General features: G+C 43.2%; 1 protein-coding gene across 1 annotated transcript in view; it reads left to right on the top strand.

Annotated features, from left to right (window-relative positions):
- Positions 1-51: 51 nt before the first annotated feature.
- TBC1D22B (TBC1 domain family member 22B) overlaps positions 52-15950 on the top strand; it is a 79626-nt gene continuing 63727 nt past the window's right edge. The window contains exon 1 of the mRNA XM_025925493.2: positions 52-259. Within this exon, the coding sequence (XP_025781278.1) occupies positions 204-259 (56 nt within the window). The 5' untranslated portion in view covers positions 52-203. The remainder of the gene's footprint in view (positions 260-15950) is intronic.

The raw sequence follows: 15950 nt of genomic DNA on the forward strand, positions 1-15950 counted from the left end.
GTCTGACCACGGCCTGCGCAACCCACCAATGGCAGCGGCGCTGGGTGGGGGGGTGCCCACATCCAAGATGGCGCCCCCAGGAGCTGGGAGCGGGTGACCGGCGGCGGGGAAGCGGCCTGGGTTGGCCCTCCGATTACGGGGTCCTGGGGGCATCTCGCCGGGTACCCCCTGGCCCTCCTGCAAGGCCTTCCCCGGCCAGAGCAATGGCCGCCGAGAACAGCAAGCAGTTTTGGAAGAGGAGCGCCAAGCTGCCGGGGAGGTAAGCCCAGGACGCCGAGAGGAAGAGATTGGACCAAACCCTTCCAGATCCTAAGCCCTAAATCCCGCGGCCCTGGGGCGCCACCGACCTCGAAAGGCTGGTTTGGGGGAACCTGGGCTGGGGGAGCTGGGACTGCCTGGTGGCGGCGGGCAGCTGTCGAGCAAAGGTAGCGGGCAGCGAGCTTTGGGAACGGCTGGGTGTGGGAGCACACCAGGGTCTGGGGGCGGAGGGCGCCGAAGCCGGTGCCCTCCGCCGGAGGTGGCCGGAGTCTGGGTGTAAAGGACAGTGGAGTTGGGTGAATAGCCAGTGTCGGTCCTGGATTTGGAGGGTCATCCCCAAAGCTGTCTCTCACTTTAAATATAACTCCTTCTTGGGGGTCTCTATCACGCACAGGTGGTTGCTTGCATAAGGGCTGGCCCCTTCCCTTGCTTCCCCAGATCTTTACGTATGAATCTTTTCTTGGACTCTCAAAAGATTCTTGTGGGAGCTTGGGATCGTATACAGGGGGACAGAAAAAGTGAGGAAAATTCTCCAGCTCGACCTTGCTTTATCTTGAGTTGGCTACTTCCCATTAGGAATTATTACAGAGTGACTCAAGGATCGAGGTTATTTCTTTAGCATTTTCTATGGATTTGTTTAACCCCAAGTGACCTCTTCCCTCTGCGTTGTAATGTTCTTGTGCAAATGCACGAGATTCTTTCATTCTTCAGTAGTTTAGTTGGAGAGCAGACCTTTTAAGCTACTCGACTCCCCTCCCCTTTTTGATGTATGTTGAGAGCTTAGCATTTGTACATCCATCAACCTGCTGTTGGTTTATAGTTTCAATTTGTTTTGGGCAGAGCCCTGAGAAGCATAAGGAATGTATATCTCAGTCAGGAATTTAAGATTTCCACCAGCCATAGGCCACTGGGTGATGAAATACATGTTTGCTTGTGCCCCACATGCTACTTTTCTTAATGGATAAAAGGTCTTTTCCTTCAGGGACAATCCTTTGAATTTGTGTGTATATGTGGATTTTTTTTTTTTTTAATAGCAAAACGGAAATTAGGGTCAGTGATGGCTATGTAGCAGTCTTATTTAGGATCCTATTAGACATATGGAGAATGGGAATCAGCTTTTAGTAACACATTATTCGAATAATGCAAGAGAATGCAGAAATGGCTTCAGATTAAAGTGCTGTGGAATTACAATGTTAATACTAATGCTAAAGACTTCTATGTTTTTAGATAGGCACCGTTTCCTGCCAACTGATTTGTTTTCCTTCCTGGTCTAGGGAGCTCTCCAGTGTCACAACTGCTGTTTTCTGGGGTTTTCCATGGTGAGATCATTCAATTTTGACATCCTAAGGTTATAGTCAGAATCAGTGGGAAAACTGTTAAGTCAGGAAGCAGTATTTGAGATGTGGGATATGGCGGGGTCTTTTACGCCTGCTGACTGCTGATTGTTATGAACAATTTTTTGTTTTCCATATTTCCTCTTTTGGACTATAGGAGCAGTCAACTTTTTTCAGAGCATTGCTTTTGTGCTCTGTAAGTAAGAGGAGTCTTTTCTGTTTCTTCAAGTTTCTGGCTTCCTTTTTCATTTCGAAGAGGAATAGAGGAGAGAACATTTGAGTTCAGAAAGGCCTGAGTTATTACTTGGACTCTTACCTGTGTGATCAATGACAAATGATTTACTCAATCTCTCTAGACCTCAATTTTCTTATCTATGAAATGAAGATAAAAATACTTCCTCGGGGTTACTATCAGGACTAAATTAAACATCCTATTTGTAAAGAACCTAGAACGATGTTTATTTAGCACATTATAGTTGCTTAATAAATACTAGTTATGAGGATTCTTGTTATTAGAGCAAGTAAACATTTAAAAGAATGTTTCTCAGCTCCTTACTCCAGTACTAGGTATTTATGTTTATTGTTTATCTTAAGGTATTAAAACGTTGGCACAGCTCATAACAGTTTTTAGTACCTTGCTGGTTGAAGAGAACTATTGTTTAGCTGTGTTCTTTCAGTGGGGAGCCCTAGCAGCTGTTGGTTATGGGAGAAAATTAAAGTTTTTTTAGATAGAAGGTGCTTTGATTTAAGGAAAAGACTAGGGCGTTTTCCCGAGAATAGAAGTTTTGCATTTGTACTCTTTCAGTGTTTGTGAAGAACTTTCTCCTGGGTGGGGAAATGACATCAGTAACTTTCTAGGTCCATGGCAGCCTAGAAGTGAAACTAGTTTTCTCTGCAAATTGAAAGGTAAAAATTCAAAGTGATGGCAGTTACTTTCAGTTTCTTTGATCATGGTCTAGCAACCTTAATGACACCAAATAGGAATTTTATTTCGTAAATTAGCCTAAGTTCAAAATGAATGAAACATCCTTTTTAAAAATAACATCCTTTGTTAACAATAGCTTTATTGAGATGTAATTCACATACTATGAACACACATCCTTTTAAAGTGTACAGTTCAGTGGTATTTGGTATATTCGTCCAAAGTATAGATGGTTTTGTGCAACCAGCACCACCAATTTCAGTACATTTTCATCACCCCACAAAGAAGCCTTGTATTCGTCCCCTCACCTCGGCCCTTGGCAACCACTAATCCTTCTATTTGAATGGATTTACCTTTTCTGGACATTCCATGTAAATGGGATAATATGAGGGGCGCCTGGTGGCTCAGTTGGTTAAGCGTCCAGCTCTCGATTTCAGCTCAGGTCCTGATCTCACAGTTTGTGAGTTCGAACCCTGTGTCTGGCTCTGTGCTGGCTCTGTTTTTGAAGGCTCGCCCATGTTGTAGCATGTATCAGTATGTTGTTCCTTTTTATGGCTAGATAACATTCCACCGATTATACTTCATTTTGTGTATCCATTCATCAGTTGATGACGTTTGGGTTGTTTCCACTTTTGGGCTATTGTAAACAATGTTATGAAATTCACGTGCAGGTTTTTGTGTGGATGTGTGTTTTCCATTTTTTTGAGTTTATGTAGAAGTGCTGAGTTATATGGTAACTGGATAGAATTAAACATCTTTTAAAATTTTATTTATTTAAGTTTATTTTATTTAGAGAGAGAGAGAGGGAGCGCCTGGGTGGCGCAGTCGGTTAAGCGTCCGACTTCAGCCAGGTCATGATCTCGCGGTCCGTGAGTTCGAGCCCCGCGTCGGGCTCTGGGCTGATGGCTCAGAGCCTGGAGCCTGTTTCCGATTCTGTGTCTCCCTCTCTCTCTGCCCCTCCCCTGTTCATGCTCTGTCTCTCTCTGTCCCAAAAATAAATAAACGTTGAAAAAAAAAATTTAGAGAGAGAGAGAGAGAGATTACAAGTGGGGGGGGGGGAGAGAGAGAGAGAGAGAGAGAATCCTAAGCAGGCTCCCCACTGTCAGCACAGAGCCCGATGCAGGGCTTGAAGTCACAAACCATGAGATCATGACCTGAGCCAAAATCAAGAGTCAGACACTTCACCAACTGAGCCACCCAGGCGCCCCTGTTTTTTATTTCTTGAGAGAGAGAGAGAGAGAGAGAGAGTACGCTTGAGCAGGGGAGAGGGGCAGAGGGAGAGAGAGGGTAACTCTTAAGTAGGTTTCATGCTCAGTGCAGAGCATGACTGGGGGCTTGATCCCATCATCCTGGGATCATGACCCGGGCTGAAATCAAGAGTCGGATGCTCAACCCGACTGAGCCACCCAGGCACTCCTTAAACATCTTTTAAGATTCTCTCAGTTATTTATAAGAGCCTTATGTACTTACTACATCAAATGGTTCTTCTCTAGATGCCTAGAAAGATAGGCAACACTCTATACCGTGTGGTTAAGAGTTTAGGCTCTGGAAACTTGCAACTAGGATAAATAAGTTCTGGAGATCTCATGTACAGCACAGTGATTATAGTCAACAACACCGTATTATAAACTTCAAAGTTGCTAAGAGACTGGGTCTTAATTGTTCTCACCACAAAAAAGAAATGATAATTATGTGACTTGATAGAGGTGTTACCTAATGCTAAGGTGGTAAACACTCTGTACACTTTAAATTTTTTTTTTAATTTATATTAGAGAGACAGAGCACGAGCGGGAAAGGGACAGAGAGAGAGGGAGATGGAGACAGAATCTGAAGCAGGCTCCAGGCTCTGAGCTGTCAGCACAGAGCCCAACCGGGGCTTGAACGCACAAACTGAGATCATGACTTGAGTTGAAGTCGGATGCTTAAATGGCTGAGCGACCCAGGTGCCCCTGCACTCTGTACACTTTAAACTTATGCAATGTTTTATGTCAATTATATCTCAAAAAAAAAAAATGCAGATTCTGGAACCTGACTGCCTGGGCTCAAATCCCAGCTCTGCCACTTTCTAGCTGTGTGACCCTCGGCAAGATACATAACTTCTCTGTGCCTCAATTTCCTTATCTATAAAATGGGAGCAGAGTACCTATCTCATAAGGCTGTTAGGAGGATTAATGAGATAATACACAGAAAGTGCATAAGAAGGACTCAGTAATATTAGCTATTATGAAAATGATAGTTATGGTTGTAGTAGCTCCTTTTTAATTTGTTTCTCCCCCTTGCTCTAGTTTCTGAAACTGGGATTCAAATTGGGGCGCCTGGGTGGCTCAGTCGGTCAAGTGTCCGACTTCGGCTTGGTTCATGATCTCACGGTTCGCGAGTTTGAGCCCCGCCTCGGGCTCTGTGCTGACAGCTCAGAGCCTGGAGCCTGCTTCGGATTCTGTCTCTCCCTCTTTCTCTGCTCCTCCCCCTCTCACACTCTGTCTCCCTTTGTCAAAAATAAATAAACATTGAGACTAGAATTCAAAAACTTTGATCAGTGGTATGTCTGGAGCCCCCAGTGAGTCCTGGGTAAAGAAGAAAACCCCAAACAAAGCACCCCTTATTGCTAATCAGGCAGAAGATTTACAGAGACGCAAAGAAGCCTAATGCAGGGCAGCTATGGCTATCAGGTGTTCATTATCACCGAGGAGTATGATTGTGAGCAGCGGTCCTAAAACTTTAGACTTTGGTGAGTCACCTGCAGGGCTTGTTGAAACATAGATTGCCAGGTTTCTGAACCAAGGTAGCCGTAGGCAGCCAAGGTTTCTGATCCAGTAGGTCTGAGATGGGACCTGAGAAGTAGACTTTCTCAGAAGTTCCCAAGTGACTACTGCTGCTGCTAATCTGGGGGCTGCACTTTGAGAACCACTGGGATAAGAGCCCTGAATCAAACTGCAAGCAGCCTGCGTTCCAGCGTTGGGAGCCTTTGCCATGTGGATTTTGAACATTTAACACATCTCCGCTTGGCTGTCCGATAGGTGTCTCGTGCTGAACACACCCACGCAGAACTCCTGATTTCCACGTGTGCCCTCTCCTGCCAAGCCACTCATTCCATCTCATTTAATGGTCGCGCCATTCACCGAAATCCTAACGTCTGATCCTTCTCTTTCCTTTCCTGCCTCATTCAGTTCATCAGCAAGTCCTGTTGGCTCGTCGCAATATACTCTGGGTCTGGGCCGTTCTCTCCTCTCTCTTGCCTGGACTACTGCGTTAGCCTTCTAACTGGTGTTCCCGTTTCTCTTCTTGCCCCTCTCCCTCATTTGTAATTAGAACGAAATCCAAACTCTCTATGTCTTCCAGGCCCTTCGTGTTGGAAAGACAGGCTGAGTTAAGGGCTTTGATATTTATCCCAAGAGCAGTGGGATGCCGTTAGAAGGTTGGTGGGGGCTGTGGCACGATCAGATTCGCATGTATAAAAAAAATATTCTGGCTGCCCTGAGGAAAATGGCTTGGACCAGCATTTTCAACAGTTAGGGATGGGAGACACACGGTTGGTGTTTTGGGTGGGTTAAATCTGGGCTGTACTGGACTGTGGGATGTTTAACGCCCCTGGCCCTTGCCCACTAAGTGCCAGGAAGACCCACCATTTATTGGGACAAACACCTTTCCCACATACAAGTTTCCAAACACTCCAGTCACCACCCACCCCTGCCCCCCACTGGGGATCAGGACGAGTATAGTTAGGTGGCCACTGCAGTCAGTGGAAGGAGAGGTGATGATGGCTTGGACTAGGGCAATGGCACATAGAGGTCAAGTTTGAGAATATCAAAAGGACTTGGTAAACCACTGGATTTAGGGAGTGAGGGAGAAGGAGATGCCATTCCCAGGTTTCTGACTTAGCTGGTCAGGTAAGAGTGTGATGTCATACACTTAGAGAAAAAGCCAAGTTTCAGGACCAAGTACTTAAATACTCTATGCTCAGTTTCCATATCTATGAAATGAGAGTTTTGGATTGAGTGACCTCTAAGGCTGAAGCTGAGGATTAAGTTTAAAGTTCAACTAGTATTCAACGAGCTTCAACTCATGTCAATGGGTATTTCTCTTTTGCTTTGTCACTCACACCCGGCATGACTGATAGGTAAGAGTAGATGGTGTGGGGGCCACTGAAGGTGGGCTTTTCTATCTCGTGCTTTTGGAAGTAGCAAATTGCTGGCCCCATGAGCATCTGAGTGTCGTGAAACTGTAGAATGTCTAAGGCCACTGCAGGTAAGGAAACTGAGGCCAGAGGGGGAAAGTGACTTGCCCCAAATCACGCCGTATAGCTGCAGATTTCTTGACTCTGGGTCCGGTGCTTTTTCTGCTACTTCTTCCCTCAGTCAGTCTCTGCCAAGATTAGGACACCTGTCGAGGCACCTCATCCAGGCCAGGGGTGTAGACGCTTCCAGTGAAAAGATGTAGATTAGACCTGGAATAGGAGAGACCAGTGTGAGCCAAAGCCCAGCTAGTTTCCCACATTCTTATTTCCAGTCCTTCTGGGAAGGGCTTCTCCCTCTTTTTAAGCAAATGTGTTTATTGTTAAAATTAGGGAGGGGCGCCTGGGTAGCTCAGTCGGTTAAGCGTCCGACTTCGGTTCATGTCATGATCTCGCTGTTCATGAGTTTGAGCCCCGTGTCAGACTCTGTGCTGACAGCTCAGAGCCTGGAGCCTGCTTTGGATTCTGTGTCTCCTTCTCTCTCTGTCCTTGCCCTGCTCATACTGTCTCTCTCTGCTTCTCAAAAAATGAATAAATACTAAAAAAAAAAAAAAAAATTAAATCAGGGAGTGCTTTTTAGCATTAAATGAAGTTGAGAAAAGTGTCTAATCACTTAAATTATTTAGGAGCTTGCAGATTTGCAACTAAAAACCTCTGTCATTTGGTTATTTTCCATAACATTTATGAATCTGATAGTGAACTCAGTGTTATTGTCCCAGCCTGTCTGGGCACGTACACTGTATTACAACCTATTCTTAGTTTGGAAATGTGTGACTGATAAAATTAAGTGGCTAGAAGATACTAAATTATCACAGAGACAGCATAGAACCTCAGTTCTGGAAGACTTCCATCAAATGAGTGTGTGAACCTGAATCAGTTGCCAACATGTTTGGCTTTAAATCACATAGGTCTGTTCCCATATTTGCTTTTGCTCCTTTGTCAGCACTCAGCAAACACCTGTTGATTTTTCCTACCAATGGTTTTGCACTATGGCGACGATGCAAACCAGCTATATGCCAATACACCCTGTGGTGTTGGTTTTATTAAGGAGAACGTCGGAGGTTGACCAGGAGTTTTGCTCACTTTTGTCTCCATTGCGGTACGTGCTATGGCATTCATTTCTCTGCATGTGCAGTGTGATTTCTCCCAAGATGCCGGGTTTGCCTCTAGTGTTGAGGTTTAATGAGCCACTAGTCTGCCTAAGCAGAGGCCTGGGGTTTGTAGAGTTCCAGTCTTCGCTCATTAAATTTTGTGTGTGTGTGTGTTTTGAAGTTTATTTTTTGATAATTTAGAGAGAAAGAGTGAGTGCACACACGTGCACAACCAGGGGAGGGGCAGAGAGAGAGAGGAAGAGGGAGAGAATCCCAAGCAGGCGCTGAGTGCGGACCTGATGCCGGGCTCGAACTCACAAACCGCGAGATCGTGGCCTGAGCCGAAGTCGGACGCTTAACAGACTGAGCTACCCAGGCGCCCCTCGTTAAGTATTGTTAGTAAGTGCCTGCTGGAGTGTGTTGCACTCTGCCGGGTGGTGAGGGGACTGCAAAACAAGACATGGCGTCACCACTGCTCCCTAGAAGCGGGAAGTCTGCTTGGCACCGTGGCTTCCCCCGTGAGGACGCTGTGTATCATTGACTCTTGGGTTTCTCCACCACATATGTTACTCTGCAATCAGAAAAACTGAAAAGTGCAGCGGGGTGAAAACACACTGTTGAGTGAGAAAAGCAAGACGTGGAAAGATAAGTGGCGTGTGGTCTTTTGTGTACGGTTTTAACACAAAACAGTATTTTATGAATGCATGTGTGTGTAGAAGTATAAAAACAGATGGAACGGATTTCATATCCACTTCAGGAGAGTGGTTATCTCTTGGGGACAAAGGGGAACAGGACGGGGGACTGCACTTGGGACTTCAGTAGTCTTCCCCAATTTTATTTTCTTAAAAAAAGAAATGTGACACATATTAACATTTGTTAGATCAGAGTGATGGGCTCATGGATGTTTGTTAATTTTTCTCTGTACTTGTCTTTTTGTTTGAAAATGTGAATAAAGTGCTTTCTGCACTTGTGTGGAGCAAATGCTTTTTAAATTTTGTGTTGGAGAGACCAGTTAGCCAGCCATGAAATTAAGTAATATTTAAAGTAGCATTTATGACTTACGGTCAAAATAAGTCATATGTATAGTGTGCCATTTATATAAAGTTTTAAAACACATGGAAAAAATACTATAATACTATAATATTCTTTAGAATATTGTTTGGAAAATAAAAACATGAAGACAAAAATAAGGGTGAAAAATGCCAGATGCAATAAAGTGGCTTCTGAGGACGGGAGGGAGGAAGAGGTTGGCAGGGTTTGAAACCCATGATGTCTTCTTTCTTTCTTTCTTTTTTTTTTATTAACTTGTTTTATTTTTTATTATTATTTTTAATTATTTTTAATGTTTATTTATTTTTGAGACAGAGAGAGACAGAGCATGAACGGGGGAGGGTCAGAGAGAGAGGGAGACACAGAATCTGAAGCAGGCTCCAGGCTCTGAGCTGTCAGCACAGAGCCTGACGTGGGGCTCAAACTTACGGACCATGAGATCGTGACCTGAGCTGAAGTTGGACGCTTAACCGACTGAGCCACCCAGGTGCCCCTATTTTTTATTGTTTTAAATTTACATCCAAATTGGTTAGCATATAGTGAAACAATGATTTCAGGAGTAGATTCCTTAGTGCCCCTTACCCATTTACCCATCCTCCCCTCCTACAACCCCTCCAGCAACCCTCAGTTTGTTCTCCATATTTATGAGTCTCTTATGCTTTGTCCCCCTCCCTGTTTTTTTTTTTATTTTTTTTTATTTTTTATTTTTTTATTTATATATGAACTTTATTGTCAAATTGGTTTCCATACAACACCCAGTGCTCATCCCAAAAGGTGCCCTCCTCAATACCCATCACCCACCCTCTCCTCCCTCCCACCCCCCATCAACCCTTAGTTTGTTCTCAGTTCTCAACAGTCTCTTATGCTTTGGCTCTCTCCCACTCTAACCTCTTTTTTTTTTTTTTTTCCTTCCCCTCCCCCATGGGTTCCTGTTAAGTTTCTCAGGATCCACATAAGAGTGAAACCATATGGTATCTGTCTTTCTCTGTATGGCTTATTTCACTTAGCATCACACTCTCCAGTTCCATCCACGTTGCTACAAAAGGCCATATTTCATTTTTTCTCATTGCCACGTAGTATTCCATTGTGTATATAAACCACAATTTCTTTATCCATTCATCAGTTGATGGACATTTAGGCTCTTTCCATAATTTGGCTATTGTTGAGAGTGCTGCTATGAACATTGGGGTACAAGTGCCCCTATGCATCAGTACTCCTGTGTCCCTTGGATAAATTCCTAGCAGTGCTACTGCTGGGTCATAGGGTAGGTCTATTTTTAATTTTCTGAGGAACCTCCACACTGCTTTCCAGAGCGGCTGCACCAATTTGCATTCCCACCAACAGTGCAAGAGGGTTCCCGTTTCTCCACATCCTCTCCAGCATCTATAGTCTCCTGATTTGTTCATTTTGGCCACTCTGACTGGCGTGAGGTGATACCTGAGTGTGGTTTTGATTTGTATTTCCCTGATAAGGAGCGACGCTGAACATCTTTTCATGTGCCTGTTGGCCATCCGGATGTCTTCTTTAGAGAAGTGTCTATTCATGTTTTCTGCCCATTTCTTCACTGGGTTATTTGCTTTTCGGGTGTGGAGTTTGGTGAGCTCTTTATAGATTTTGGATACTAGCCCTTTGTCCAATATGTCATTTGCAAATATCTTTTCCCATTCCGTTGGTTGCCTTTTAGTTTTGTTGGTTGTTTCCTTTGCTGTGCAGAAGCTTTTTATCTTCATAAGGTCCCAGTAATTCACTTTTGCTTTTAATTCCCTTGCCTTTGGGGATGTGTCGAGTAAGAGATTGCTACGGCTGAGGTCAGAGAGGTCTTTTCCTGCTTTCTCCTCTAAGGTTTTGATGGTTTCCTGTCTCACATTCAGGTCCTTTATCCATTTTGAGTTTATTTTTGTGAATGGTGTGAGAAAGTGGTCTAGTTTCAACCTTCTGCATGTTGCTGTCCAGTTCTCCCAGCACCATTTGTTAAAGAGACTGTCTTTTTTCCATTGGATGTTCTTTCCTGCTTTGTCAAAGATGAGTTGGCCATACGTTTGTGGGTCTAGTTCTGGGGTTTCTATTCTATTCCATTGGTCTATGTGTCTGTTTTTGTGCCACCCCCTCCCTGTTTTTATGTTATTTTTGCTTCCCTTCCCTTATGTTCATCTGTTTTGTCTCTTAAAGTCTTCATATGAGTGAAGTCATATGATTTTTGTCTTCTCTAATTTCACTTAGCACAATACCCTCCAGTTCCATCCACGTAATTGCAAATGGCAAGATTTCATTCTTTTTGATTGCTGAGTAATAATCCATTGTATATAAATATACTACATCTTCTTTATCCATTCATCCATCGATGGACATTTGGGCTCTCTCCATACTTTGGCTACTGTTGATAGTGCTGCTATAAACATGGGGGTGCATGTGTCCCTTTGAAACAGCACACCTGTATCCCGTGGATAAATGCCTAGTAGTGCAATTGCTGGGTCGTAGGGTAGTTTTATTTTTAGTTTTTTGAGGAACCTCCATACTTCCAGAGTGGCTGCACCAGCTTGCATTCCCAGTGATGTCTTATTTCTTATGTACGAGTGGAGCACTGACCTCGGTATGCCTTATATTATGATCTAAATTGAATTCATTTAAAAAAGTTATTTACTTATGGGGTGCCTGTGTGACTCAGTCAGTTAAGCGTCTGACTTTGGCTCAGGTCATGATCTCATGGTTTGTGAGTTCGAGCCCCGTGTCGGGCTCTGTGCTGACAGCTCAGAGCCTGGAGCCTGCTTCGGATTCTGTGTCTCCCTCTCTCTGCCCTTCCCCTGCTTGCACTCTGTTTGTGTGTGCGTGTCTGTCTTTCTCCAAAATAAATAATAAAAAATTTTAAAAAAAGTTATTTACTTATTAGAAGTAGTATAAGCCCTGATTTATATATTTTAGGGAATCAGAGAAGGCATGGGTAATGGATGCTGTGGGGTAGCGTCCGGGAAGATCTCATGGCGGGAAGTATAGAATTTGAAGGGAATGTTTCAGATTGGATATGATATTGAAATGGGAGAAGAGCCTGATTCAGTAGCTAAGAAATATTTGGAAGGCAGTGTGGAGACCAGCCCGCTCTAGAGTTGAGTGTGGTTTGGGAGGAGTAGGGATGGTCCAGGCTGACAGGTGAATTATAAATGCTGGGAAATTGAGCACCTTAATCACCAGGCTTTCAGTCAGTCTGCATTTAGTCTCTGTTTCATCTTCGTTTCTCTTTCTTTTCAAATGTCTTGGCTACTTTTTGAGATTCCGTAAACTGATTAATTAAAGTGTTTTAGGTACAGATGCATCATGGGTTTTTAGTTCAAGAGTACGTTAACAAATTCAACATGGGCTCTGATACCTTTGCTGAAGAAGTCCATCACTTACCTTGGCCTTTCTGGCTGTGCCGACACCTTGAGGCTGACATACACAAAACAGCCTACCAGGGCACCTGGGTGACTCGGCTGGTTAGGTGTCCAACTTGGGTCGTGATCTCATGGTTCGTGGGTTCGAGTTCCACACTGGGCTCTGTGCTGGTGGTGCAGAGCCTGCTTGGGATTCATTTTCTCTGCCCCCCTCTCTCTACCCCTCCCTCACTTGCTGTCTGTCTCTCTCAAAATAAGTACACTTTTAAAAAATTAAAAATATGGGGGAGAGGGGAAAATGGGTGATGGGCATTGAGGAGGGCGCTTGTTGGGATGAGCACTGGGTGTTGTATGGAAGTGATGAACCACGGGAATCTACCCCAAAACCAAAAGCACACTATACACACTATATGTTAGCCAATTTGACAATAAATTATACTAAAACAAACAAACAAAAACAAATAAGAATAAAACACAGCCTACCATGATTTTAAGATCTCCTTCCTGGATGGTAATTAATAGACCTGCACAATTAGGATTGCTTGTTTTTCTGCGTGGACTACTGGCAGGTGGTATTACTCTTTTAAAAGGGAGACTCTAGGGGCGCCTGGGTGGCGCAGTCGGTTAAGCGTCCGACTTCAGCCAGGTCACGATCTCGCGGTCCGTGAGTTCGAGCCCCGCATCAGGCTCTGGGCTGATGGCTCAGAGCCTGGAGCCTGTTTCCGATTCTGTGTCTCCCTCTCTCTCTGCTCCTCCCCCGTTCATGCTCTGTCTCTCTCTGTCCCAAAAATAAATAAACGTTGAAAAAAAAAATTTAAAAAAAAAAAAATAAAAGGGAGACTCTAAGGACCGTCTCTTATTTTTCTATCCATTCACCCAGTCTAACCAGCCTGTTGAAATCTTCCTGCAGGGTTTATCCTCTGGTCTTTATATTTTACTGTAAAGAGGCTTGTGAAGTTGGAGAACTCAAGCGTACTCACCTGCGAGTGTTTGCAAATATTAAAATACAAAGAAGTGGCCCTTAAAAAAAGTTTTTATTTTAATTCCAGTTAGTTAACTGTTGTATTAGTTTCAGGTGTACAGCATAGTGACTCAGCAGTTTCGTACATTACTCATCATGCCAAGTGCACTCCTTAATCCCCTTAAACCATCACTTACTTAACTCACCCCCCCCCCCCCCCAGCCTTTCCCTCTGGTAACCATCAGTTCTCTACAATTAAGATTCTGGGGCGTCTGACTTCGGCTCAGGTCATGGTCTCGCTGTTCGTGGGTTTGAGCCCCACAGCGGGCTCTCTGCTGTCAGCGCCGAGCCCACTTCAGACCCCTTGTCTCCCTTTCTCTCTGCCCCTCCCCTGTTCGTGTTCTCTCTCTTTCTCTCTCTCTCCCCCCAAATAAACATTAACAAAAAGTTTTTTAAAAAGATTCTGTTTCTGGATTTGTCTCTCTCTTTTTTCCCTTTGCTCGTTTGTTTTGTTTCTTAAATTCTACATATGAGGGAAATCATATGCTATTGATCTCTCTCTGATTGACTTATTTTGCTTAGCATTATATTCTCTAGCTCCATCCATGATGTTGCAAATGGCAAGATTTAATTCTTTTTTATGGTTGGATAATATTCCGTTGTGTGTGTGTGTGTGTGTGTGTGTGTGTGTGTGTGTCTTCTTCTTTATCCACTCATCAATTGATAGACACTTGGGCTATTTCTATATCTTGGCTATTGTAAATAATGCTGTTATAAATATAGGGGTGCATGTATCCCTTTGAAATAGTGTTTTTGTAGTCTTTGGGTAAATATCCAGCAATATGAATCCTGGGTCATATGGTAATGTTATTCGTAACTTTTTTAAAGTTTATATTTACTTTTTAGTAATCTGTACACCCAACGTAGGGCTTGGGCTCACGACTCTGAGATCAAGAGTCACATGCTCTTCCAGCTGAGCCAGTCAGGTGCCCCTATTTTTAACTTTTTCAAGAGCCTCCATAGTCATTTCCACAATGGTTGCACCAGTTTGCATTCCCACCTACAGTGCAAGAGGGTTCTCTTTTCTCCACATCTTCACCAACACCTATCATTTCTTGTGTTCTTGATTTTAGCCATTCTGACAGGTATGAGGTGATATCTCATTATAGTTTTGATTTGTATTTCTCTGATAATCAGTGTTGATGAGTATCTTTTCGTGTGTCTATTGGTCATCTGTGTGTCTTCTTGGAGAAATGTCTGTTCATGTCGTCTACCCATTTTTAAATTGGATTATTTGGTTTTTGGGTGTTGAGTTTTATAAGTTCTTTCTATATTTTAGATACTAACCCTTTCTCAAATAGGTCATTTGCAAATATCTTTTCCCATTCAGTAGATTGTCTTTTAGTCCTGTTGATTGTTTCCTTCGCTGTGCAGAAACTTATTGTTTTGATGTAGTCCCAATAGTTTATTTTTGCCTTTGTTTCCCTTACCTCATAAGACATATCTAGGAAAGATTTGCTATGTCTGATGTCCAAGAGGTTGCTACCTATGTTCTCTTCTAGGATTTTTTGGTTTCAGGTCTCACATTTAGGTCTTTAATTCATTTTGAGTTTATTTTTGTATATGGTGTAAGAAAGTGGTCTAGTTTCTTTCTTTTGCACATTGCTGTCCAGTTTTCCCAACACCATTTGTTGAAGAGACAGTCCTTTTCCCATTGGATATACTTTCCTGCTTTGTTGAAGATTAATTGACCATATAGTTGTGGGTTTATTTCTGGGTGTTCTAGTCTGTTCCGTTGATCTATGCCTTTTGGCTTTTTTGCTTGTGTTTTCATTTTTGTTTTGTGTCAGCCTTCTCTCTGTATGCCAGACTTTCCCGTTATTCTTTGATCCCTCTTATTTTCTTTCTCCTTTTTCTCTGCCTAGGAATCTCTGTAAACATGTTAAAATTGTATTTGTATCTCTATAGTAGTATAGGTAATGGTTTGTTTACAAATTACTGAATAACCTTTCAGAAAAGTTTGGGGAGTTAGAGATTCTTAATAGCTAAAAAGGTCAGAGCTATATCCATAAAGATTGTACATAAGAACATTCCCGCTGGAATCTTAGTAGAAATCAATATGAAAATGATTGAATTGGCTGCATTTTTCTTTAAAAGCAACTTTGGGATCACACTGGTTATGTCAAACAAGGTAGTTGGTAAACTTGTTCTACTTTCTAAATGTTGGTAAGGAATAAATTACCAAAATGGGAGGGAGGAAGAAAGCCAACATTTCTTGGGCAATGAGCATGTGCCAGGTGGCATTCTGGATGTTTGCAAATCTACCTCATTACCTGCTAGTATTACTTACTACCCGCCAGGAATTGTGCTAAAGGGCTTTTTACACGTTGACTCATTTAAACCTCCCAACTCTCTTAAGATTGCTTCATTTATTTCCTAAAAAGGTGATACATGTCCATGATACCAATTCAGAAAGTTTGTAGTAAAAACTCAGCCTCTCTGCTGCCGGGTTCTCCAGTTCCTCTTCTAACCCCCTGCTGCTGGTGTCGTGTGTATTCTCTCAGAGATCTCTAATCATAGAGAAGTATGCGGATTTGTTTTATTTTAAAGGTTTTCCACAGAAATGACAGCATGTTATGCATACAGTTCTGCATGTTTTTTTTTAATGTTTTGTTTATTTTTGACAGAGCACAAGTGGGAGGGGGCAGAGGGGGGGGACATGGACAGCAGCGTGCCCC

The sequence above is a fragment of the Puma concolor genome, chromosome B2 (assembly GCF_028749965.1).
Source record: "Puma concolor isolate L17-30 chromosome B2, mPumCon1.1.hap2, whole genome shotgun sequence".
In the NCBI taxonomy this organism is placed as follows: Eukaryota; Metazoa; Chordata; class Mammalia; order Carnivora; family Felidae; genus Puma; species Puma concolor.